The sequence below is a fragment of the Narcine bancroftii genome, chromosome 2 (genome assembly GCF_036971445.1).
Source record: "Narcine bancroftii isolate sNarBan1 chromosome 2, sNarBan1.hap1, whole genome shotgun sequence".
Taxonomy (NCBI): domain Eukaryota; kingdom Metazoa; phylum Chordata; class Chondrichthyes; order Torpediniformes; family Narcinidae; genus Narcine; species Narcine bancroftii.
Genome location: NC_091470.1, coordinates 321,019,849 through 321,046,187, shown reverse-complemented (window position 1 = coordinate 321,046,187; position 26,339 = coordinate 321,019,849). Strand labels below are relative to the sequence as shown.

At 40.6% G+C, this 26,339-nt stretch overlaps 1 protein-coding gene across 12 annotated transcripts in view; it reads left to right on the top strand.

Annotated features, from left to right (window-relative positions):
* Nucleotides 1-26,339, top strand: part of LOC138755592 (probable C-mannosyltransferase DPY19L4) — a 120,265-nt gene that overhangs the window by 52,264 nt on the left and 41,662 nt on the right. For all 12 annotated transcript variants that reach the window (XM_069921854.1, XM_069921859.1, XM_069921858.1 and 9 more), the window contains exons 4-7: nucleotides 10,201-10,291; nucleotides 12,350-12,471; nucleotides 15,557-15,702; nucleotides 20,470-20,593. In XM_069921854.1, coding sequence (XP_069777955.1) covers nucleotides 10,201-10,291; nucleotides 12,350-12,471; nucleotides 15,557-15,702; nucleotides 20,470-20,593 — 483 coding nt within the window. The remainder of the gene's footprint in view (nucleotides 1-10,200; nucleotides 10,292-12,349; nucleotides 12,472-15,556; nucleotides 15,703-20,469; nucleotides 20,594-26,339) is intronic.

The following is a 26,339-nucleotide window of genomic DNA, read 5'->3' as shown; positions in this document are numbered from 1 at the left end:
TTTTTAACAACATTGTATTAAATCTCCAACGATAAGCTATTTGAATTTTTCTCAGAAGTTTCATATGTAAAATATAACAGAGAATGATCTGAAATCACCCTACTTTTATATTCTGCTTGTTGTATTTTCCCTTGTAAATGTGCCGATACTAAAAAGAAATCAATCCTTGAAAACGATTCATGTCTAGATGAATAACAGGAAAAATCTTTCTCTGTTGGATTAAGACGTCTCCAAATATCTACTAAATTAAGATCTTTCATCAACGCTTGGACCTGGATTGCCATCTTGGATTTTTTAACTTTCTTCGGAGATTTATCTAATAAAGGTTCCAAAACACAATTAAAATCACCACCAACTAAAATATTGTCATTAGCTTGACCCAAACATAAAAATGCATCAAAATTGCTACACCTTTAGCTCTAGAATTAAATGAAGAAGAATATACATGCCCAACCCAATCCCTTTTTAATTTCACGGTTTCCTTCACATTCAAATGTGCTTCTTGTAAAAAGGCAATATCAATTTTCATTTTCTTAATATACGCCAAGACTCGCTTACGTTTAATCGTACTATTTAATCCTCAAACCTTAAAAGTAGCAAACCTCAACTTTGACATATCTACAGTTATTACTAAATACGAATAATATCTTTATATAAAAACTCAAATCAACGTATAGGCCCTCCAATTAAAAAAACACAAATTAAAAACTAAAAAAAAGAAAGAAAAAAAAAGAAAATCCCACCCCCCCAAAAAAACTACCAAAAGGTAGTAATCCCCTAAACAAAAATGGGGTGTGGGTCACCCACCAGTGGCTGATGACTAGTAAAGAGCTTAGTGCAGATCTCTCCCTCCCCAGCCAAACAGTCAATAACATCAAAATATCATAATAACAAAAGAAAAAAATAGAATAAGAAAATTCTTCTTTTCATCCAGAATATTCCAATCTCAAAGATCTCATTTCGGAAGGAGGTAGATTCTTTCCATTCCCATTTTTCCCATTTCTGCCATTTCTTCCATTTCCAGAGCTACCAATTTTTTCTTTAGGAGATAATGGTGGACTACGTCTTTGTCCTCTTATATCTGGCAATGAATCAGCAAAAATCATTGCTTCACAATCAGTTTCAAAAAACCGAAATTGATAGCCTCCATAAAACACCTTCAACACTGCAGGGTAACAAAAAGTAGACTTATAACCTTTACGCCACAAAACTTCTTTAACTGGATTAAATCGACGTCGACGTTGAATGACATCTTGACTCAGATCAGGATAAAAAAAGACTCTGCTATTCTGAATCAATAATGGGGTTTGTCGTTGTCTCACATTTTGTACTGCAAGATGAAGTATTGCTTCTCTATCCAAATAACTCAAACATCGAATTATTACCAGTCTCAGGAGTTGACCAGCTGAGGGTATTCTTCTTAAAGCTCTATGGGCTCTTTCCAGTGCCAATCCCCCAGAGAAAAATTCTTGCCCTAATATTTGCGGAATCCAGTCTTTAAAAAAACGAAGAGGATCTTGTCCTTCTTTTCCTTCTGGCAAACCAACAATTTTCACATTATTCCTTCTGCTTTGATTTTCCAAATAATCTATTTTTCTTTCTAGCTCCTTCTCACGTTCTCCCTATTCTATGACTGATTTTTCCACCTTCAACATTTTTTCTGTGTCAGAAGTCACTTGTTGTTTACAGTCCAAAAAAGCAGTCTGAAGTTTTTTAAATTTTTCATAAGATGCATCCACACGTGTCTTAACCATATTTAATTCTGAACTTATACCAGCATTCATTTGAACCATTTCATTCATTTGAGATGTCAACAAATCCATTCCAGGTTTTATTACAGCTTGAATAATTGCATTCAATTGCATACACTATAAATCAGTAAAACTCAGCTCTGCTCTCTCTGACATAGTGGCAGAACAAGGTAATTGCAGCTCCTGCTGCAACTCAACAGAAGGCATTTTAAAAGTTTTAATATGGGTCTGGACTCCCAGCGATGGCACCCCAACTTCCTCAGGGGGTCGCTGCTGGTCTCCCCCTGTATCTCATTGTTTTCTCATCAATTCGTGAAGAAAAACGATTTATGCATCTTCACCTGATGCATTTCCAACAACGGAGTCGTCTTCCTGCGTACTCCCTCCATTAAAATCGAAAGGCTTTCCAAATCGGGGTCCACTTCTTGGGAACACGCACCTTCTTCCAGAGAACGGGTAATTCCAGCATCATCCTTCTTTTGGTGAGCAATAGATTTTTTTTCAGCCCCCACAGGCGATCTTTGGGGTTTAGACAATGAACAGATTGAGCCTGGGGCAGTATCAAGTCATCTAGGCCCCAGATCTTCAGCACTTCGAAAATGTAACTTCGTATGAACTTGAGGTTTAGTCTTTTTACCATTAGTGGCCATAATAATTCCTTAATACTTTAAACTAAAATTAAAAAAGTTTAAGCTTGAAAACAAAGGGTTAAAAAACGGGTATTTAAAAGTCTGGCCAGAGAGGTCGAGATTGCATGTCTAGACTCTACGCCCTCTTGCCATGCCCCCTCCCTTACTGTCATTGTTAAAGCCCCTACCCCACCTCCCTATCAGAACAAGGGCAAACTCCCTCAGGTCCTCATTTTCCATCCCACTTGCTTCTGCATCTAATACATTATCCTCCATCAAATTCATCGCAATGGCACTACCACCCATGTCTCTCCGAGATACCTTAGGCCACTCTTCCAACCCTTCCTCCTCGTTAGACACTTACTGCAGTAAGTGCAAAACTTGTCCCGACATCCCTTTCCTCACCTCTATCCGTGGCCACAAACTTGTAAGGCAGAATTTTACATGCAGATCATCTACTATATTCAATATACCTGCTGTGGCCTCTTCTATATTGTTGAAATCAAACACAGATTGGGTGTCTGCCTTATCAAACAACTACGCTCTGTTTGTGGGTCTAAACATGAGCTTCCTGTAGCCAACATTTTAACTCCCCCAAAATGTTTGATGAGTCTGTCCTCTGCCTCATCCATTGTCAGGGAGAGGCCAAACGTAAATTTGAGGAACACATATAGAATGTAGAACACGGCAGTGCAGTAAAGGCCCTTTGGCCCTCGATGTTTTGCCAACTGATATATTCTTTAAAAAAACTAAACCCGTCCTACCTTGTAACCCTTTATTTTTCTTCCATCCATGTGCCTGTCGAAGAGTCTCATTAATACCCCTAATGTTTCAGACATCACTAATATCCCTGGCAAGGCTTCCAGGCACCCACAACACTGTGTGTGTGTGCCTTCTAGTGATTGCTATTACTGCCCTGGGAAAAAGGGGCAGTAGTCCTTCGACGCTCTAAAGAGAAAGGTCCCAGCTCACAAATTGTATTCCTATTGGACTGCCAATTACTTTTCTAATTTTAGGTAACCCCCAACCTCATCTGATTCCAGTCTTTAAAACTCTTTCTGTACTCCTGTTCTTAATTTATTTTTCTCGATAACTTTTCTTTCCTCCTCTTCCCAATGGTTTCTACCTCTGCCTGTTTCTCTACCTCTCACATCTGCTATCACCTCTGCACCCCCCAGCTTCTTTTACTTCTTTATAGAAGTAATTTCAGTTTTTAAAAAAATCATAGTCTTGATAAAGAATTCTGACTCAATGGTGTCTGACCATTTCTACTCTACCTTTGGATGTTGTCTGACCTGCTGACTTCCTCCAGCAATTTCTTGTCTGCTCAAGATTCTAGTAACTGCAGCTTTTGAGTTTCCCTATTCCTATCATTAAACCTGTTCTGCCCACCTTTTCTATCTTTATGTAATTACAATTGTGTTAATCGTTTTCACTCTCCTCTCTGCTGTTCTCTTTTTTTTCCTTCCTTTATTTGAAAACGATGATTACATCTGAATTCCAGGTCATTGCATGTAAAGGAATTTCTGTCTTGCCTTGTTTCTTTTCTCAATCACCTTGCACTCTTTGTACGAGTTGCAGTTTGGTAACCATTGTGGTTAACTGTTGTAAGTACTTTATCAAGTGCTTAATGATTGGAAATGGATTGCTAATTTCAGCCAATGTTGGATCTTCATGAAATTTTAAAATAACCCTGCTGTATTTTGTGATTTCAGTCAGTGGTAAGTCTTCATTAACCACATTAATGAGGAGATTTTTGGGAGGGAGAGAGAGCCATTAATTTAAAAAATGTTTATTTCCTGTTATTTCTGCAGTAGGAAAATTGTGCCTGTGCCAATTGGTGCTTAATGCTAAACTGTGGACACAGTCATTTTAGTTCTCTTTCAATTTTTTTTCCCCCATTTGAAGATTGTTGAATGTTCTGAGGTTATAAAAAGTAGCATAGAAAGACACTTTTTTCAGTTGATCTCCAATCCACATACTTGGCACACAATTTGAGGAATATCTGACACTCTCATATGTACAAAGCAATATTTATTTATTTATTTGTATAGATGAAATACTTGTCCTACATATGTATGTGTGTTTATGTCTGGTTGTGAGTCTGCACGTTTTGCACCGAGGACTGGAGAACGCGGTATTGTCAGGTTGTACTTGTATAATCAGATAACAATAAACTTGACTTGAATATTGTTTCCAAATTCAATCCTTTGCTCGCCAAATGTTCAGAAGTGCATCTTTCAACAGATCAAGAATTTGGACAATTTTTTATTCCTAAGGACTGGGTCTAATTTCTATGGTTCCAAGATTTTGGGTTGATTTGATAGTTCACATTATTGAGTCCTTGAGACTTCCTGATCAAAGACTCTATGGTATGCCCAGGAAATCTTTAAAGAAAGTGGTGGAATGGTCCTTTTTTCCATGTCATCAGTTGGATTGTATGCAAAGTGGTTCATTTATAGGGCTAAATTAGAGAACAGGAATATTGACTAGCCTATGCTTGTTCATTCTGGTGCAGGCAGTGCAAGATATTCATGCTGACAGCTCATGATAATAATCACATTGTGTAGTGTACAAACTGCTGTTCCTGTTCTATTGTCACAGCATGGAAATCAATTTAGGAGCTATTAGCACTAGTTAAAGTGGCCCCAGACAAGTACAGTACAACTCCAATTATCTGAAATATGTTGGAAAAAAAGGTTTTTTTTTCGGAGAACTTGTCATTTTTTAAAAACAGCCCAGTAGCAACGGCAAATAACTTGTATCAATGTTTAAATAACAACAAACCACAAGGGAAGGCCTTTTAAGCATTAAAATAATGTTTAATTCTCACCAAAAAAAATGCTGGCCGTGGCTGATCAACAACACGTCCCCATTGCGGCTGCTGCCAATCTCTGCCGCTGATCCCTGGGGAGCCTTCCCAGGCCGGTGGAACAATCACTGGTGAGTCGGCAGGCTCCTGTCTCCCCGGTCACCAGAGCTCCTGACCATGACGCCTGAGTCTCGACACCGTTTCTTCTTAGGCCTTCCGCATACGGGGAGTCCAGTGTGTGATATTAGGCTGAGGTGACAGTTCATAGTCGGTGTCGAGAGCTCCGGTGTGCTGGTGAGGGGAGGTAAAGCCATTGAGCCTGAGGTCTTGCTCTCCTTGATGACGCCGGGACAAGGGATTCTTCCGACTGCTTGCAGCTGGGAGACAGTGGCATGCAGTTTGAGAGTTGGAGAGAAAAGTCAATGAGGAAGGTAAAGAAGAAATGGAAAGAGAGAAGGGAGGGAGTTACCTGAAACGAGGACAATAGTCACGCTAATTTCATGTCAAGTGAATTTTTTTCAACCTGTGAGGTCAGTTCGATTCCGAAATATTTCAGATAAATGATGATTTCTGATTTGTTTCAGATATCCTCATTTATCCGAAACTTTTAAAAAATTTGGATAAATGAGGATTTTGGAGAATCTGATTTTAGATAATTGGAGTTGTACTGTAATAGCTAAATGAGAGGTGCATTGTACTGCAGCAGGTTTTGATGTTTGTTGTTTGAGGGATATCTCTGGCTCTGTCCAGATGGGATCTTAAGACAAGGAAAGAAATTTTGTAATCACAATTTTGATCCATGGGGTTGTTGGGAGATAGCTAAACAGGATATTGCAGGTTGTCTGAGTGATTAAACAAAATAGCACAGATATTAGCAGACACTATCACTTTTCAGTGTTGCATTGGATCCCTTGGGTCAGGATTCCAAATTTGTCATGTAATAAAGACAGTGCAAGTCAAGCAGTCCCCCGGTTAAATATGACTTCCATTACCTAGGTCTATCTTTAACCTGAATATGTATTCAAGTTGGAACCAGTATATAAGGTCCTTATTTAGGGCCAGCTAGTCAAATGTTAATCAGAGTTGTATTGTATATAGTAAGATAATCTCAAATAGTCGGGACTAGGCTTATGTTGGATAAATGTTTTTTTTTGGAGAATTTGTAATTTTTAAAGAACAGCCCAGTAGTAACAGCAAATCACTTGTATCAATGTTTAAACAATAACAAACCACAAGGGAAGGCATTTTAAGCATTAAAATGATGTTTAATTTTTACCCAAGAAATGCTGGCCACAGCCAATCCCCAACACATCCTAACTGCTGATCCCTGACACGAACCCACCACTGCTGCTAATCCCCGGAGAGGCTCCCCAGGTCGGTGGAACACTCATTGGCGAATCAGTGGGCTCCTGACCCTGACGCCTACTGCATACACACACTCGGGAGTCTGGTGTGTGCGCGCGGTAGTAGGTCACGGTGACGGTTCAGAGTCCGTGTCGGGAGCTCTGGTGTGCCAAGAGGAAGGGAAAGGAGAGGAAGGAGAGGGGACGCCACTGAGCCCAAGGTCCCACTCCTGCCCGGGAGGCCACTCTCCTTGATGATGCTGGGACAAATATTCTTCCAACTGCTTGCGGCTGGGTGAGGGAGAATTGGAGAGAAAAGTCGATAGGGGTAGGTAAAGAAGAAATGGAAAGAGAGAGGGGAGGGAATTACCTGAAATGAGGACATTAATGGCTAACATAATAATTACTATTACAGATACACAAAGTAAATATAGTAAAGATAACATTATAAATCAAAACTTTCAGCTTCTTGTAAGACAGATTTTAGTAATAGGTCTATTTAAGTAACCAGTCTTGGTTTTTATCCACTCTTGATCGAACAAAACCTTTCCTGTCTGGAACTGTATCAACGATTTTGTCCAGCAACCAAGAATTTCTTGGTGCAGAATTGTCCATGATAATTATATTTCCGCATACAAAATTGCATTTAGCTTTAGACCATTTTTGTCATTCTTGTAATAACGAAAGATGTTCTTTAATCCATATTTTTCAAAATAAAACTGCAATAAATTGGAGTTGTTTCCATCTGCCTCTTGCATAGGTATCTTCTTTCTGAAATTGACCTGGAGGAATCAAAGGTTTAGATTTAAGAAGTAGGAGATGATTTTGGTGTAAGTGCCTCGATGCCATTTGAATCAACAAATATTTTTTGTTATTGGATAAATTTTGGATAAATGAGGATTTCAGAGAATCTGATTTCAGATAATTGGAATTGTTCTGTAGTGTATGTATGTGTGTACATGTGTGTGTGTACATGTGTGTGTCTACACACACACACACACACACACGTATGTATTTCATTCACTTTCCCAATACACTAAAACTTCTTAATAATACAGTACATAATAATGCAGTATATAATAATAATACATGTAATAATACTTTTAATCGCACTTTAAGGCTGAGTGGTTGCCAATTTGCAGGGCCAAGCGGTGGCCATTTTGCGGGTGGTCATGATGGCCCATGCTGGTTTTCACCACCCTCCCCTCCGCTGGGTGCTCGTCCCCTCGCCCGCCCGTTGCTTTGCACAGGCCCCATGCAGCGTAACCTGACAGCAGTGTCTTGATCACACACACCGCTGCTGCTTCTTCTACCCCCCCGGCTGCAGGTCCCCTCGCCCACCCACTGCTTCGCCCAGGTCGTGTGCAGCGTAACTGACAGTGGTGTAGTGATAGCACATGCTGCTGCTGCTTCTCCCCACTCCACCCCGAGATAGGTGTGGGGGCTGTCGGAGGAGTGTGGGGCTGAGGGACCAGTTGGGGACTGTGGTGACAGAATACTAATAAAATTTAACAATTTTTGGCCATTACTATTAGAATTATGACAGCCACTCTCAAACCGGAAGTTGACACCATTCTACTTCTGGTCGGCTTGTTGGTTTGTAACTGCGGGTGGTTCATAAATAGGATGTTTTTTTAACCTGGGGACTACCTTTATTACATAAAATTTGTTTTTTTCTGCTATAAGGCAGATGGATTTGCCATCAGCAGAAATTGCCTGAAGCGCCTCTAACGGTCAGAGAAAGAGAAGTAAAATAGAGTTCTCTCAGCCCCTGTAGCCACACAGAGTTCAGTCCAAACTATCAGCAGCCCGAGCTCCAGGTTCGAACCTTTGACACAATCAAGAACTCTTCAGAACACGACCTACCATGCACAAAACCATTTGACTATCCCTAATCAGTCCATGGCTATCAGAATAATTTTGTATCGCATCTCTTAGAACACCTTCTAATAATTTACCCATTACTGATGACAGGCTCACTGGTTTATAATTTCCAGGCTTACTTTTGGAGCTTTTTTTGAACAACGTGAGCTACCCTCCAATCTTCTGCCATCGCACCCGTGGCTAAGGACATTTTAAATATTTCTGCTAGAGTTCCTGTAATTTCTATACTAGCCTCCCTCAAGGTCCAAGGGAATATCTTGTCAGGCTATGGGGATTTATCCACCCTTATATCTTTAAGACTTTAAGCACTTCCTCCTCTTTAATCTGTATAGGTTCTTGTGAGATGTAGTGTATTTTGAAGTTTGAAGTTTTTCTTAAGTGTTATAGATGTATAGAAAGATAAAATATATACTATATATGCTTTATACAGAGAAACTCCATTGTAACACATGGTTTGGGTTTTTAAAAAAAAGCGGGGTTACGCTAAATCGGGATTTCACTGTGTACAGTGCATACACAAATCGATCGTGGCAGTACCCCCCTCCCCGTAACGGCACATCGCAGCAGCACAACTCCCCCCCCCCCACCCCTTTCGCAGCAATACACCCCCCATCTTCATTTAGACATGCCAAAATATCTGCTGTGCCACATGGTGGCCATGCCTGGTACTGCATTGTTTTTTAAATGGGCTCGCTTAATGTCCCATCTCAAAGAACTGAACATGGATGTTAAGCGGCGCATACCTTGTATATATTGGAGTCCAATGACACATCGCATTATATCCAAATTCACATTAAATCAGGGCTTGTAAAATTGGGGTTCCATTGTACCAAGATAAACATTTGACTAACTATAATTGTTCCGACTTAAATACTAATTCGAGTTAAAGACTCAGAACTCATTTTTTACCAGGGAATTGTCAGTATGTGTAGGGTAACATTTTGGGTTCAGGGGTCCATAATGCTATTAGTTTCAATTTAATTATGGAGAAAGATAGGGCTGGGTCTCGGGATGAGATTCTAAATTGGAGAAAGGCCAATTTTGAGGAAATGACAAAGGATCTAAAATGTGTGGATTGGGATAAATTGTTTTCAGGCAAGGTGAAATTTTGATAGTACAGAGTTGGTATGTTCCTGTCATGAATAAAGGCAAGGTTAGAAGGCATAGGGAACCTTGGTTTTCAAGGGATATTGGGGATCTGGTTCAGAAGATGAGGTATATAAAGGCAACGTGGAGCAAATATGGTACTTGAGGAGTATAAAATAAGCAAGAAAACCATCAAGAAAGAAATCAGGAAGGCTAAAAGAAGACAGGTGGTTGCTTTGCAGACAATGTGAAGGAAAATCTTAAGGGTTTCTACAAGTAGAATACAAGCAAAAGGTTAGTAAGGGACAAAATTAGTCCCCTTGAAGATCAGAGTGGTTGGTTTTGTATGGAGCCAAGAGATGAGAGAGGTCTCAAATGTCCTTTTATCCCCCACTCAGTATTCACTCAGGAAAAGGAGTCATAGGAAGCAAGAAAACAAGCAATGAGGTTGTCTTGGGGGAAATGTGATGTGTTTCTCAAGTTTACATTTGCAGAAATAGCTTACAAAAATAGAAATTTGAATTTTATTTAAAGCTGGTACTTGTCAGTTTTTTTAGCTTTTTTTACAGGGGTAATTGTTGTTTTAATTGCATACAAAAATCAGTGAAATGCACACTTTCAGATTTCTCACTATCAACATCCTAACTTTGGAATAATGTTAAATCCTTACTGACCTTTATTTCTGTGCTTTTTAGGATATTGAACGGGAAATATCTTTTCAAGCAGACAGTGGCTTATACTACTACTATTATAAAAAGATGTTGCAGGCAACATCAATCCAAGAAGGTATTTTAATAAATTTTGCAATGCATCTTTTATTCATAGTCATAGAGTTTGGCAGCATGGAAGCAGACCCTTTTGCCCAGTTCGATGCAGACCAAGTTGTCCACTTAAGTCGGTCACATTTGCCCATATCTCTCTAAACATTTTCTATCCATATACCTATCTAAATGTCTATTAAATATAACAATTGTGCTTGCCTCCACCACTTCTTTTGTCAGTTTGTTCTGTATAACTACTGTGTCCCTTGGGTCGCTTTAAAATTTTTGCCCTCTTACCTTCTGAGGCCCATGCCCTCGAGTTTTAGAGACCTCTGTCCTGGCTCTCAGGATTTTATATACTTCTATAAGGTTTCCCCCTTCAGTCTTCTACCCTCTTGGGGTAAAGGTCTCAGCCTATTCAGCCTCTCTTTATAACTCAAGCCTGTCAATCTGCTAACATTCTTGTGATTTTTTTTCTCCATAACCTTTATAGTTTAAATTTCAGTGGTTGGGTGACTGAAACTGCATATAATACTCTAAGTATGGTCTCACCATCATTTTGTGCAGCTGTAACATGATGTCCTAGTTCTTGTACTCCGTTCCCTGTCTGATGCCAGCCACCATCTTCTTCATCATGTTTATTTTTGACACCAATTTCATGGGGAACTATGTATCTGTACCCCTAGATTTTCTCTGATCGACAACTTCTCCAGTGCTCTACTATTTACTGTGTCATGTTTAAACTACCAAATTATAATACTATGGATCTGTCTGAGTTAATTCCTTCTGTCTTTCCATGGCCCACCTTCCCAGTTCAACTAGATATCGGAGTTAACTTTCATCATTGTCCACCTTACCATTATTTTTGGTGCCATCCACAAATTTAACTAACAATGTTAATTTCATTATCATCCAAATTGTTAATTATAAATGACAAACATTATTGGACACGGCAATGATCTCTGTGACACACCAGTGGTCACAGATTTCCAATCTAAATAACAACCCTCCACTCCCTCCCAGACTCCTACCATCATGCCAATTCTCTATGCAATTGGCCAGCTCAAACATGGGATTCCATGTGATCTGACCTTCTAGAAGAGCCTACCATTTGGGACCATGACAAATCCATGTGGACAATGCCTTCTGCCCAGACAATGCCTTCTGCCCAGACCTCATCAATCTTCTTGGTCGACTCTTTAAAAAAAATAAAATATGTGAGACATAATTTTCCACACACGAAGATATGCTGACTATTTATAATCTTTGCCTTTTCAAATGTGTGGAGATCCTGTCTCTTAGAATTCCGTCCAGTAACTTTTTTCTGATGGTTAGCTTGCCAGCTTTCTTGAGTAAGGTCCTTGAAGACTTTCTTGAGTAAAGGCCCAACATTAGTCACCCTTCAATCTTCTAGCACCTTACCTCTAGCTAGTTATACAAATATCCTGCAATTTCTTCTCTAGCTTCCATAACATCTGAGGATACACTGAGTCAAGCTAGAGGGATTTAATACTTTTTATGCATTTTACAATCCCCCAGAATGTCTTATTCTACAGAGAATTGACAGTGGATTCTCATAGGACATCATCATTTGTGGCTTGTGAGGAAAATCTGGTTAATGGCACTTGTACCTTTTTAGTAGCAATGGCTACCATTTGTTCATCAATGCCCACTCCTTCCAACCCCCCCCCCACCGCCACCCACTTTCCCCTCCCCCCAGGAATGCAGATTGGTCTTTGCTCTGGACCATTTAAAATTTTAAATACAACGTATGTAAATGTTTTGTTGGGCATTAGTGATGCAATTTATATTAATTCTAGATTTTAAATGATTGTATGCTTGCAACCCATTGTGTTGTTGGACCTTTTTTTGCATGCCTGTCATACCTCTGCTGGTGACCTTCTCACTGAGATCATCCTCAGTGACAAAACATCTTCCATGGAGGAAGATAATCAGATTGGGAACTTGGTTTCTTAATGTGACTTGATAAGCCAGTGTAAAATTGTTATTTTTTTCCCTCCTTTATGTTGCACTGTTTTTGTGTTCTCTGTGATAGAAAATTTTTTCTTTTTTTTTAAATTAGGCTTTTTTGAACTGACACATGATAACAAGACATTATCATTAAGGACCCTTAATTCAGTGCAGCAGATTGGTCTGTATCCAGAAGTCTTTGCTGGCATTCTGTACCGTATTACTGGTAGTCGGGTATGTAATCTGCCAATGCATTCCTTTCAGATGTTTTTCTTAAATGTAATTTATTTTAATTTTACAGTACCAAAGGTAATTAATTAAGTGTATTTTACAAAATGGAATCAGAATTATTTTTTTTTGCAGTTCTCAGTACATTGCTGTTCTAAGTTATTGATTACATCTATGTTGAATACAGCAAAACTTTGATAGATTGCATAATGGAGCAACAATTTCCAGCAAAATGCAAATCATTCTGCTTCTTCCCATTTACCTGCATTTGGTTATGAATTGTGATGAACATTTAAACAGTCATGGTCTACAACATAGAACAGGACTTACAGGCAACTAGTCCATACCTGTCATTGTTGACTATTCCATTTGTCTTCACTTGATCCATATTTCTTCAAGTCCCCCCTTATCCATAAATCTGTCAAAATGCCTTTTGAATGTTGTTATTCTGCCAGCTTTTACAGTTTCATTTGGCAGCTCATTCCAGATGATCTCAAAGTAAAAGATATTATGCTTGGGTGCTTCCTAAATCTTTCCCATCTCACCATAACCCTATGCCTTCTAGTTCTAGAATCATCTACCCTGGGGAAAAAGGACTGTGAACATCTACTTTTTCCATCCCCCTCATGTTTTTGTAAACTTCTGTAAGATCACTCCTCAGCTTCCTTCACTCCAAGGAATAAAGACCCAGCCTATCAAACCTCTCTCTGTAACTCAGTCCTGCCAGTCCCATCAATATTGCAGCTAATATCTCTGCACTCCATCAAAATTATTGATGTCCTTTCTGCAGCTGGGTGTCCAGAACTGCACAAAGTTCTCTAAATGTGGTCTCCTTGCAGTGCTGCATCATGAAGTCCCAACTCTATACTTTCCCCAATAAAAGCTTATTTTCACCGCTTGAGTTGCCTACTATTCACTAGTTTGACTTGCCAAAGTGCAACATCTAACACTCATTTGAGATAAATTCTTTATGTCATTCCTTGGTCCACTACCCAACTGATCTAGATCATGTTTAAAACATATAAATCTTTCCTCATTGTCCTCTACACCACCAATTTTGGTGTCATCTGCAAACTTGCTAAGCAAGTTAACTACATTGCAATCCAAATTGTTAATTAGATGACAAACAGTAGTGGACCCAACATTAGCCTCTGTGCACACTGCTGGATGCAGGCCTCAAATCAGGGAAAATATCCTTTTACTCCTTCCCCCTGCTTCCTTCCACTAAGCCAATTTTGAATCCAACAGGGCAGCTTGCCATGTGACTTAACCTTCCAGATTAACCTTGCATGCAGGACCTCATCAAAGGTCCATATGTACCATCCGCTGCCCTGCCTTCATCAACCTCTTGGCCACCTTTCCAAAAAACCCTATTAGATTACTGAAACATGATCTGCAAGACACAAATCCATCCTGTCCCTGACCATCTAAATGTCGGTAGAGCCTGTCTGACAAAATCTCCTCCAGCAATTGTCTAACCACTGATGTCAAGCTTGCTGGCCTGCAGTTACCTGGTTTGTCCTTACTTCCCTACTTAATAACAGCACAACATTTGTCACCTCCAGTCTTCCAGCACTTCATCCGAGGCAGATGCTGATGAAAATATCTCAGCAAGGGCCTCTGGAATTTCTTCTCTAGCTTCTCACAAGGTAAAAGGATGCACTTAATCAGCTCCTGAGGGTTTAGTCCACTTCAATATGCTCCAAAGTTACTGAGACCTCCCTGGTAATTCTGATATGGTTTAGCATCTCACCACTGGTTTCTTCCAACACCTTGGCTTCCATTATCTCCTCTACTGCAAAGACCAATGAGAAGTATTCATTTAAAATCTCACCCATCTCCTGTAACTCCAAATAAAGACAGTCTAGTTGATCTTTCATGGGACTAATTTCATCCCTACCTACTCTTTTATTCTTACAAAGCATGTAGAATCTCTTGGGATTAACCTTTATCTTGCCCAGCAGGTCCCTCTCATGTCTTCCTTTTTGCCCCCTCCTGATTTCCTTCTAAAGCAGACTCCTACACTTGCTGCATTTGCCAAGTGAATTGCTTCATCCAGACTTCTTAAATCTGTGATAAGCATCCTTCTGTTTCTTGTCCAGAGCTTCAATATCCCTCATCAACTAGGGTTCTGTTAACTTAACAGCCTTACCCTTCATCCTAACAGGGACATGTAGTATCTGAACTCTTGTTAAATCACCTTTTAAAACCATCCCACTTTCCACCTGCCTCCTTACTTGCAAGCATCTTCGTCCAATCAATTTCTGCATATTCCTGCCTAATTGCCCCCAAATCTCTTTTAATGCAAGAACAGTCTCATTTATATCCATAACTATTTAAAAACTGATGGAATTGTCACTGGACTTGGTGCTCCCCCAAATGTGTAGGAGTCTGCTTTAGAAGGAAATCAGGAGGGGGCAAAAAGGATTTGAGTCACTTGTCTTTTCTCATTTTCTCAGTCCAAGTCTAGTGTTGTGCTCTTTCTAGTAGGGCTTTTAATATATTGATTGAGGGGGCTCTCTTAGACTCTGTGGTTAAAAGGAGGAGAAAGCTTAATCAACATCCTCATCCCAATTATGACGGACCTTGCTGTTAATATAAGAGAGTTAAAAATCAGTATGAATCTTCCTAAATGGTCATAAGTGTGAAGCTGAATGATTTTCTCCAGCATATATTTCTTGGATTCTGAATTGGGTAAGTGGTTTATCACCATCTTCACCAGAAGATGGTGATGGGTATTAAAAGCTTGACTAGCCAGCAATTCCCATATCTCCTGAATACATGTTTAAAAATTGTAATAGTTACCTCCACTCCAAAACACATTTCAATGACTAGCTGAGAAAAATCATATTTTGGCATTGTGCACCAGGTGTTTTTCCCCCCCCCCCCCCCCCACCCTACAATTAAAAAAAAGAAAATGGGGTCTGCTGTATTACAAAAGATGGTAGAAATAACCAGAATGCCAGGTGCCAAGGAACAAGATTCTGATTGGGACTGCAATTACTGGAATAGTATTTTCATAAAATAGACTTAATTTTAACTTAATTTGTGAGAACTGTTGACATTGAGTCTATTTTTTTTTCATCTGTAGGAAGTAATTGAGCCTGTGTATTTTTACATTGGTATAATATTTGGATTGCAAGCGGTTTATGTGACTGCACTCTACGTCACAAGCTGGATGCTGAGTGGGACATGGATGGCAGGCATGCTCACAGTAGTTTGGTACATTATTAACCGGTAAGGCTGCACGTTTTTTTTTCCTATTTAATATAAAACCACTTATTAAACATACCACAATATTTCAAACAATCTGAATGCATTTGATATTTCATAAAAAGAAAAAAAAATAAAGTGAAGAAAAACCTCCTATAAATCCCCTCCACCCTTGTCCCCCAACCCCCTACAAATTTAAAGAAAAAGAAGACACAAGAAAACTACAACAGGATTACTTCACTTTCTGATACTTTTAAACATATTCATGGAGACCTAGAAGAGAAAGGGTATGTTCGAGATTCATTTAAATTTTAATACCAACAGTTTGTAACTATGAGCTCCATATTTTACAAAATGTACGATATTTCTCTCTTATATTATAAGTAATTTTCTCAAGTAGAATACAACTCTGAACTTCTGCAGGTCATCCATCCATTCTCGACTTCCAAGTTATTGCAATACATTTTCTAGCTATTGCCAAGGCACTTTGAACAAATTTTACTTGATAACTATTCAGTTTTAATTTAGGTTTAATCCCTCTAACACCTCTCAATAAAAATGACATTGGATCCTGTGGGAATCTTACTCCAATTATTCGTTCTAATAAATTACCCATTTCAGGCCAAAAAAGGTTTAATTGTGGAACACTGCCAAGTCAAATGCAATAAAATTACCAATTTCTTGCCCATATCGAAAACATAAATCTGAATAAATACAGTCCATATTATGTAACTTTTGTGGTGTAAATATAACTGATTAATAAAATTATATTGAACTAACTGATAATCTCACATTTATTGTACTTTCATACTCTCTACATATCTGAATTCATCTACGTTCTTCTATTTACCTATTTAAATCTACCTCCCATTTAAGTCTTGATTTATGAACTCCTTTTTGAGCCTTCTTTTGTAATAATGTATACACCTCTGAAATGATTTTCTTTACATCCCTAGTACGTAATAATAATTCTACTTCTATCTCTGCTGGTAATACTAAATCGGCCAAAAATTTCACAAAAAAAATCTCTTAACTTGATAATAACAAAATGTTGTATTTTCCAATATATTAAACTTTTCTTTCATTTTATTAAAAGTAATAGATTTCCTGGCTTCAAAACAATCTTTAATTTTCCTAATACAGGTACACGATCCTTTATTCAGACACCTAAAATCCAGAAAGCTCCAAAATCCGGCAAGTGGGGACCGGCAGTTGGGGGAGGCGGCTGAGGGACCACGGTTGGGGGAGGCGGGTGGCTGGCCGCGGGACCAGTGGTCAGAGGAGGCGGCCGAGCGACCGGTGGTCGGGGGAGGTGTCCGGATGGCCGAGGGACGGGCAGTCAGGGGAGGCAGCCAAGGGATAGGCGGTCGGGGGAAGCGGCCGAGGGACTGGCGGTCGGGGGAGGCGCCCGGGAGGCTGAGTGACTGGCGGCCGCGGCCGGGGGAGACGGCCGAGGGACCGGCATTCGGGGGAGACAGCTGTTGAGAGAGACTGCCGGGTGACTGGAAGGGGGTGGGGGTGGATAGGCAGCACAATTAGATTGGGCTTTCCGAAATCCGGAAAAATCCAAAATTCAGAACACACTGTCTCCCAAGGGTTCCGGATAAAGGATCGTGTACCTGTACCATAATTTTGCCAGATTTATAAAAAATTATTTTCCATAGAAAATGGAATGTCTATTTTGAAATAAAGTGTTTTTCCAGACATTAAACCTCTACCTCCAATCTCTTAATCAATTTTGTTCCAAAATTCAATTAAATGTTTCAGCATGGGTGTTTCTTTATTTGCTATTAACAATCTTCCAGAAGTCTGGAAGGCTGGCGGCAAAACTCTGCATGCCAAACTGCATGAGTTTTTCAAGCTTTGTTGGGACCAAGGTAAACTGCCTCAGGATCTTCGTGATGCCACCATCATCACTCTGTACAAAAACAAAGGCGAGAAATCAGACTGCTCAAACTACAGGGGAATCACGTTGCTCTCCATTGCAGGCAAAATCTTCGCTAGGATTCTACTAAATAGAATAATACCTAGTGTCGCTGAGAATATTCTCCCAGAATCACAGTGCGGCTTTCGCGCAAACAGAGGAACCACTGACATGGTCTTTGCCCTCAGACAGCTCCAAGAAAAGTGCAGAGAACAAAACAAAGGACTCTACATCACCTTTGTTGACCTCACCAAAGCCTTCGACACCGTGAGCAGGAAAGGGCTTTGGCAAATACTAGAGCGCATCGGATGTCCCCCAAAGTTCCTCAACATGATTATCCAACTGCACGAAAACCAACAAGGTTGGGTCAGATACAGCAATGAGCTCTCTGAACCCTTCTCCATTAACAATGGCGTGAAGCAAGGCTGTGTTCTCGCACCAACCCTCTTTTCAATCTTCTTCAGCATGATGCTGAACCAAGCCATGAAAGACCCCAACAATGAAGACGCTGTTTACATCCGGTACCGCACGGATGGCAGTCTCTTCAATCTGAGGCGCCTGCAAGCTCACACCAAGACACAAGAGAAACTTGTCCGTGAACTACTCTTTGCAGATGATGCCGCTTTAGTTGCCCATTCAGAGCCAGCTCTTCAGCGCTTGACGTCCTGCTTTGCGGAAACTGCCAAAATGTTTGGCCTGGAAGTCAGCCTGAAGAAAACTGAGGTCCTCCATCAGCCAGCTCCCCACCATGACTACCAGCCCCCCCACATCTCCATCGGGCACACAAAACTCAAAACGGTCAACCAGTTTACCTATCTCGGCTGCACCATTTCATCAGATGCAAGGATCGACAATGAGATAGACAACAGACTCGCCAAGGCAAATAGCGCCTTTGGAAGACTACACAAAAGAGTCTGGAAAAACAACCAACTGAAAAACCTCACAAAGATAAGCGTATACAGAGCCGTTGTCATACCCACACTCCTGTTCGGCTCCGAATCATGGGTCCTCTACCGGCACCACCTACGGCTCCTAGAACGCTTCCACCAGCGTTGTCTCCGCTCCATCCTCAACATCCATTGGAGCGCTCACACCCCTAACGTCGAGGTACTCGAGATGGCAGAGGTTGACAGCATCGAGTCCACGCTGCTGAAGATCCAGCTGCGCTGGATGGGTCACGTCTCCAGAATGGAGGACCATCGCCTTCCCAAGATCGTATTATATGGCGAGCTCTCCACTGGCCACCGTGACAGAGGTGCACCAAAGAAAAGGTACAAGGACTGCCTAAAGAAATCTCTTGGTGCCTGCCACATTGACCACCGCCAGTGGGCTGATAACGCCTCAAACCGTGCATCTTGGCGCCTCACAGTTTGGCGGGCAGCAGCCTCCTTTGAAGAAGACCGCAGAGCCCACCTCACTGACAAAAGGCAAAGGAGGAAAAACCCAACACCCAACCCCAACCAACCAATTTTCCCTTGCAACCGCTGCAATCGTGTCTGCCTGTCCCGCATCGGACTGGTCAGCCACAAACGAGCCTGCAGCTGACGTGGACTTTTTTACCCCCTCCATAAATCTTCGTCCGCGAAGCCAAGCCAAAGATTAACAATCTTGCATTCCATATATATATGAAAAGTTGCGTATCTGTTTCTTCTATTGTATCATTCTATATTTACCCATGCTGGAACATTATTTAACTCGTACATTAATAAATCTTAACAGTGCTGCTTTATAATAATTCACAAAATTGGGGAGCTGTAAACCTCCTGAATCATATTTCCACATTAATTTCTGATAAGGCTGCAAGTTAAGCAGAAAACACATTTTGGTTTAATTTTGTCTCAACTAAATACAGCATTAAGAGAGATGTTCTTTAGTTGGATTAAAGTGGATTTTGGCTACCCAAAGCCTTAAGAATGTGGAAATTGTCTTAATTGCAGTCGAATGTCCATCCTCTTTCTTCTCTGAAGTATCACACTGCTACTGAAATGTGAGGTTATTGCTGAAACCCTGCTTCAAATTGTCAGACTAACTCATAGCTTTTGGCAGTTGAAGTTTTTGTTTTCACCTAATTTAACATTCACTCATCTATCAAACAGTATGGAGGTTGACATGTGCATGTCAATTAGTGATGGTTAGTTCTTGAGAGACATTTCCTTTCATTAAAAGTTATTATATTGTACCCTTTACAAATGCAAATGTCCAGATATTGGACCCATTTGTGCTTTCATTTTTTTGTATAAATCATAAATCAATCTTTGAAGTGTTTACAAAATATGTTTCTGTATGTTTCCGTTGAACAATTGGACCGGCTCTGGCTGCTGTTATTCATCATGGTACAGGTTTCACTGACATTTTATTGTTTCCTGTGTATGTTTATGCTATCAACATGTGTGAGGCAGGTGAGAGGCTCTTGTCAACTGAGAAAAGGGAGGCACCTTCAAGGCACTGATGTGGAAAATCTCATTATTAGATAAGATATAAAGAAGATGGAAAAAATTGGGAGAATGGAATAGAATACACCAGAGAGAAAATTGGGTGGAGGAGTATTGAGATAACTGCGGGAGTTTGTGGAATTGCAGTGGATATCAGTGAAGGTAGATGTCAGGAAGGGAAAAATTGGTTGAATGTCTGAACACATTTCTCTGCTTTGATATGAATGTGTTCATGGGAGCTACTGCAATGTTTTGTTTAACCTTGAATCCAAATAACTGCACTTTCCATCACTTGCTATTCTTTCTGCCTAGTTTATGTTTCTGGAGTGAGACTAAACTTTTGATTGGGAAACTGAGCCAAGTTTAATGTCTCTAAGTTAGATTACAGACCCACATGTGTTTCTATCTAATGCACTTCTGATTTTCTTACGTTAGAACTGATACCACCAGAGTGGAACATACTGTTCCCTTGAGGGAAAATTGGGCATTGCCATATTTTGCACTACAAGTTGGGGCACTCACTGGTTATCTGAAGACCAACATTAATTCTACAATGGAGGTGAGTGTGGAGTAATACAGAAAACTCAAGAGAGATATTTTTTGGGTCATGCTTAATTCTCCAGCGTTTCCTGCTCATTGTGAGAATGGATGTTTTTTTCCATTATATACATTAACTGTATATACATTAACATAGGCATGGGCCATTCCATCTAATAGGGATTACCATTGTGTTTAAACTGCATGTGAGCTGTAGGCATTTTGTATCTCTTAAATTTGCTCCATGTTTAGAATAGAGAAATTAGAATTATTCTTCGAGGAACAAGGAAGATGATGATATTTGATCGTAACAATAGATTGAGTAAGAGTTAAGTTGCTCTGTTAAGAAAGGTAAGAATCAAGAGCAGCATTAGGTCGTATATAAGAAATAGGAGATTGAGTAGGCCATTGGTCCCATCAAGCCTGATCTGCCATTCAATAAAATCATGGTGATCTGGCTGTGGACTCTACTCTATCTTCTGCTTTTTCCCCTTCATTCTCCAACTATGCAAAAAATATATCTAAGTGATAGATTTTTATCACATAATAAATCTATTAAATATATTTAATGAGGCAACCTCTACTACTTCCTTGGGTGGAGAATTTCACATTCACAACTATCTGAGAAATGCATTTCCTCCCCCAAATCCTAAGGCTATACTCCCTAGTTCTCATCTCACTTAGTGGAAACAATTTTATACATTTCAATAAGATCCCCCCTCATCCTTCTGAATTCCAGTAAGTATAGTCCAAGGTGATTCAGTCTCTCCTCCTGAGCAAACCATCTCATCTTTGAAATCAATTTGGTAAATCTCCTTTGCACTCCCTCCATATTTTTTAAGAAGACTAGAACTGCACACAGTACTCTAGGTGCAGCCTTGGCATTATGCTGTACAATTGCAGCAGAACCTTCCTGTATCCAAATTCCATCCCTCTATCAATGAAGGCCAACATTCCATTTGCCTTCTTGATAACCCATTGCACCTGCAAACCAATTGTCATGTTGAGAAGAGTATCAGGTTCGGAGGGTTTACAGGGAGATGAGTCTGAACACAAGTGTTACAATCACGCATAACTTTTATTAGCACACAGGAAACAAACGGGAGAACTTTAAACATTATTCGATTACTATTTTACAAGTGACAATATTGACATTCACCTCAGACTTCAGTTGGACTCCGACAACAGTAAACCTATACTCGACCCGCTCACACACTACAAACAGGGACTCTTACACACACACACACACACACACACACACACACACACACACACACACACACACACGTTCCCTGACCAACGGGATTGCAGCTCTCTGCGAGTACCAACCTATCGCAGTACTAATGGCTCAACTTCAGTGTAGTGCACACCTTACCCACAATACTTCCAGTGATGTCCACAGTAGCCACCTGGCAGGGAACAATGTCAGGGGCTTGGACCACGAGGCAGAGAGAAAAAATGTGCTGTGCATTGGTGCTAATCCGTGTGCCTAGCCAATGTTGCGCCTAAGTAATTTAAAAGACTCCATGGCAAGGTGTGCACTAATGGGTGGCCGGAGTCCAACCTTGATTGCCAACCAGAGAACCACCCATTTATCCCAACTCTCCACCTTCTATTGGTTAACCAATACTTTATATATGCTAATACCTTACCCCCCCCCCACCCCCAACTCCATGCATCATTTTATGGATCAATATTTTTTGCAGCATCTTTATTGAATGCTTTCTTGAAATTCAAGTTTACAACATTTGTGCAAGCTTTGCTGACCTTTCTTCAAATGCTATGGACATTTAGATGTCGTGCCCTGACAATCATTGTCCTTTTAGAATCTATTAATTCCTATGTCTCTGCATTGTTTCCATCTGCCTTTCTGCCTGGATTCCCATTCCCTGCCATGTTAATTTAAACCCGTTTGAGCAACCAGTTTCCCATTCTACCCAGGCGTAGACCATCCAGAACTAGATCCAATCCCAGGAACCTGAAATCTTCCTTCCTTCACCACTCATCAAGCCACGAAGTCACTATTTTTGCTATTCCTCCTCGCACATGGCACAGGCACGAAGCCTGAGATTTTTTTGTCTCCTCAAGCCATTTCCACTCTTCAGTAAGATCATGGCTGATCTGCTCTAGGCCTCCAACCCATTGTTCTCGCCAGCTCTGTGCACTGGTTGACTTTGTTATAGCTCAAAAAGCTCATTCATGGCCTTGAATACATAGCTTGCCAGGGTAGAGAACTCCAAAGATGTACGACTTTATGAGAGATGAGATTCCTCTGTAACTGTCTCTTATTCTTGCAGGATATCCTCTGGTTCTAGATTTCCCACCTAAAAAATGCCAGGTTAAATGGTTTCAAAATCTTCTACTTCAATAAAATAAAAATTCCAATGAACACAGGTCCAATATTGAAAGGGCAAGATAAAGTGGACATGGAAAGGATGTGTCCATTAGTGGGAGAGCCTAGGACCATACAGCCTCAGAAGCAAAGGACATCCCTTAGAACAGAGATGAGGAGAAGATTCTTTAGCCAGAGGGTGTGAAATCTGTGAAAATTGATTGCTACAGATTGCTATGGAGGCTAATCATTGGGTATATTTAAAGCAGCGGTTGATAGATTCTTGATTAGTAAGGGTGTCAAAATGTCTGGGGAGAAGAAGGCAGAAGAATGGGATTGAAAGGAAAAATACATTAGCCATGATTTGAATAATGGAGCAGACTCAATGGCTGAATGGCTTAATTCACCACCTAGGCTTATGGTCAATCAACTGTAAGATCACTTCTGTATCCCAAAATCAGATTAATGAACCTTCTCTGAAAAGTCACAATGCAATTAGAAGTTAAGATGTTGTCTTGGGTAAACTTATACCTCTCATTTTGTTCGTTTTAGATTGGTCACAGTGTTTGAGCTACCGAAAGAAAATAGACACATACACCGAGAGCAGTTCAGATTATACAAATGTTTATTACAAATTCAAAAGCTGATTTCACGCTACAATATGCAAGCCCTTCCCAACTTATCAACGCTTGGACTGGTCCCAACTGCCGAAGCGAGGCAACGACTGCACGCTTGTAGTAGGTTGTCAGGACGCCGGTAGCAGCTTCTCCACCTCCCCTGACCGGGACGTTGGCTGGACTCCAGAAGTTCTTCTTCTTCTTGCTGAGAGATGTTGCCACATCTCGGAGAGTCTCTAACTTCAGCAGCGGGACCATGGCTTATATTACCCAAAAACTGCTTACTCATAGCTTATCACTTTGAATAAATGGTTTATTTTGCATCAAGGCTAGGCCTCTGACAGTCTGTGACCAAAACATTGCGTCAAGGCTAGGCAGGCCTCTGACAGTCTGTGACCAAAACATTGCGTCAAGGCTAGGCCTCTGACAGTCTGTGACCAAAACAAGCAGGAAGATTAACTGTTCTCGGTACACAGATGTCCTTTCTTCAGATAACAGCATCTCTGGCCCCTCGGTGGAATTTTGCTTATGACTGCTGATTCTAAAAACAATTAGGTTCTCAGCCTTGCAGAACCCAAAGCTGCAAGTTTAAAAAAGGTTCTCAGCTCTGCAAACCAAGAGCTGGAAATTAAGAAAAAACAGGTTAAAAAGTAGGTTAGAATCTTCCATTACAGATGTACAGCCTTTTTACAGTTATAGAAAGGCTAGTCTGCTCGTCCCTCCCCCCCCTACTGCTGAATGCGCTTCTCTCCACTCAGTCTGCACCCACTCCAGCTTCATCAAACTCGCCATTTCTGACACCAGTTGCCAGCTCCTTGTATCTGTCTGTAGACCAAGATCCCACCAAACATCATTGAAATATAATCTCCTAGACAATTATGGACCTCACTTTGGATCTCTCTCCCACTGCTTCCAACCTGGCAGATCCACAAGCTCATACCTCCTACCCAAAATTCACAAACAACGGCCCTTATAGACCCATTGTTTCTGCCTGCTCCTACTTCACTAACTTATCTCCTTGTACCTCAATGCCATCTTGTCCCCCGCCCTTGTCCAGTCCCTTCCCAATGACGTCCAAGACACCACTCATGCTCTCCACATTTTTTTTTTTCAAAATGTATTTTATTGGCACATGTAAAGAGTACATACATAGCCAAGTTACTAAAGATCAAAATCAAGACATGCTACTTTATCATTTTTTCTACCTCCCCACTCCCTCCCCCACAGAAAATACCCCAAGAAAGCAAGAAAAGAGAGAACAGAAAAAGAAAGAGAAAACAAAATAGATTAATTGTATAGACAATACTGGATATAACCTTATAACAAAATTATGATCTAATTATGTTAACCTCTACAATTACGAATATATCCACTAAATATAAACTACACGATGAACTAAAACACTACTATATAATATATAGTACCTGGTCAAAATCTATTTTTATATATGTATATAAAAAAAGATTCATATAAAACGTCCAACAATAATAAAATAAGAGATTAAGGTGAGGTGAGGCCAGGGAGTGACAAAGCTCAAACCATAGTCTACCAATTAACTTAATATAAATATTTATAAAGTTGTGGCAGATGATGTTTATGCTCATACACCATCATGTTGAAGTGTTAGGAATAATGAGACCACACCCGAAGTTGTCAGCCATAGAAAAATAGACGTGCTGTTAGGCTTAATATAGACACACGACCTGTGACTGCGTCATGACATCTGAAGTATGAACGACCTCATGACGTAGTTGCGTTGAGTATTCCAAGGCTTCTCAGTAGACCTGCAGGTTCTGCTGAATCACTATGCCTCGTGGCTGTAATGGCTAATTGCCAATAGATAGGAGGCAGTTTTATCTAGCCATCACAAGACGGGAGCTGTTAAGTGCTGGTGGTTCTGCCCACTCCCTCCAAAAGTACTGCTGTACAGCTCCCCCCAAAACCAGCGGTAAGCAACCAACTGGCTCAGCGGTTCTGAATTAATGTGGACGTTCCATGCAGAACCATGCAGGGAAAGCTAAACCGACTAGCCATGTATGGCACCATGCCAGAGCATCATGTATGAAGGCTTTTGGGGGAGGAAATGACATTTATCAAACATATTAACAGTGCTCAATCAATTGGAAAGCTGAAAAACAATAGCTGACAACACGAATAAATTACAGTAGGAGTCATGTGAGGCCCTTATCCTCTGCAAAAGGCAATCACAGGCAGTGGCAAAAAGTCAGAGTTGATTATAGATAATTACAGTTAAAGCACATGAGAAATCTAGAACAGTATCAAACATTTGAGACGCATTACCAAAACTGAAAGTCCATACTATAAGCAGGTTGCTGGTAATTGTGAGAGTCTATAGTGCTAATCTCAACGTCTGGTAGGAAAGAGTTAACCTTAGAAGGTGAAGTTGCAGCCAAAGTCTGCAATGACACACAGGAGCTGGTAGGTGGCGCTCTGCGGAGCGAATGTCCCTTGCTGCTTAAAGTCTAAAGTGTCACACGGGAGTAGGTAGGTGACTGAAACCTGTTATAATCTGGTTGGCAGTCAAAGGTCTCAGAATCATCATCAACAGGCTTTAAAAAAACTTTAAAAAAAGTTTTATTTCTCTCTCAGAGTCTTCAATTGGGGGGTGGGGGCTAACTGGCTGCCCTGGTCGCGTGGTCTTCCCTCGGGGGAGTAAGTGGTTGTCCCCCAGATCGCGGGCTTTTTCTCTCTTGAGGAGGGACCGCTGGTCGTTCCCAGGTTGAGTGGTCTTCCTTGGGGGAGTAACTGGTTGTAACATGGGGGGGGGGGGGTGGGGTAACTCCCCGGGGTCACAGCTG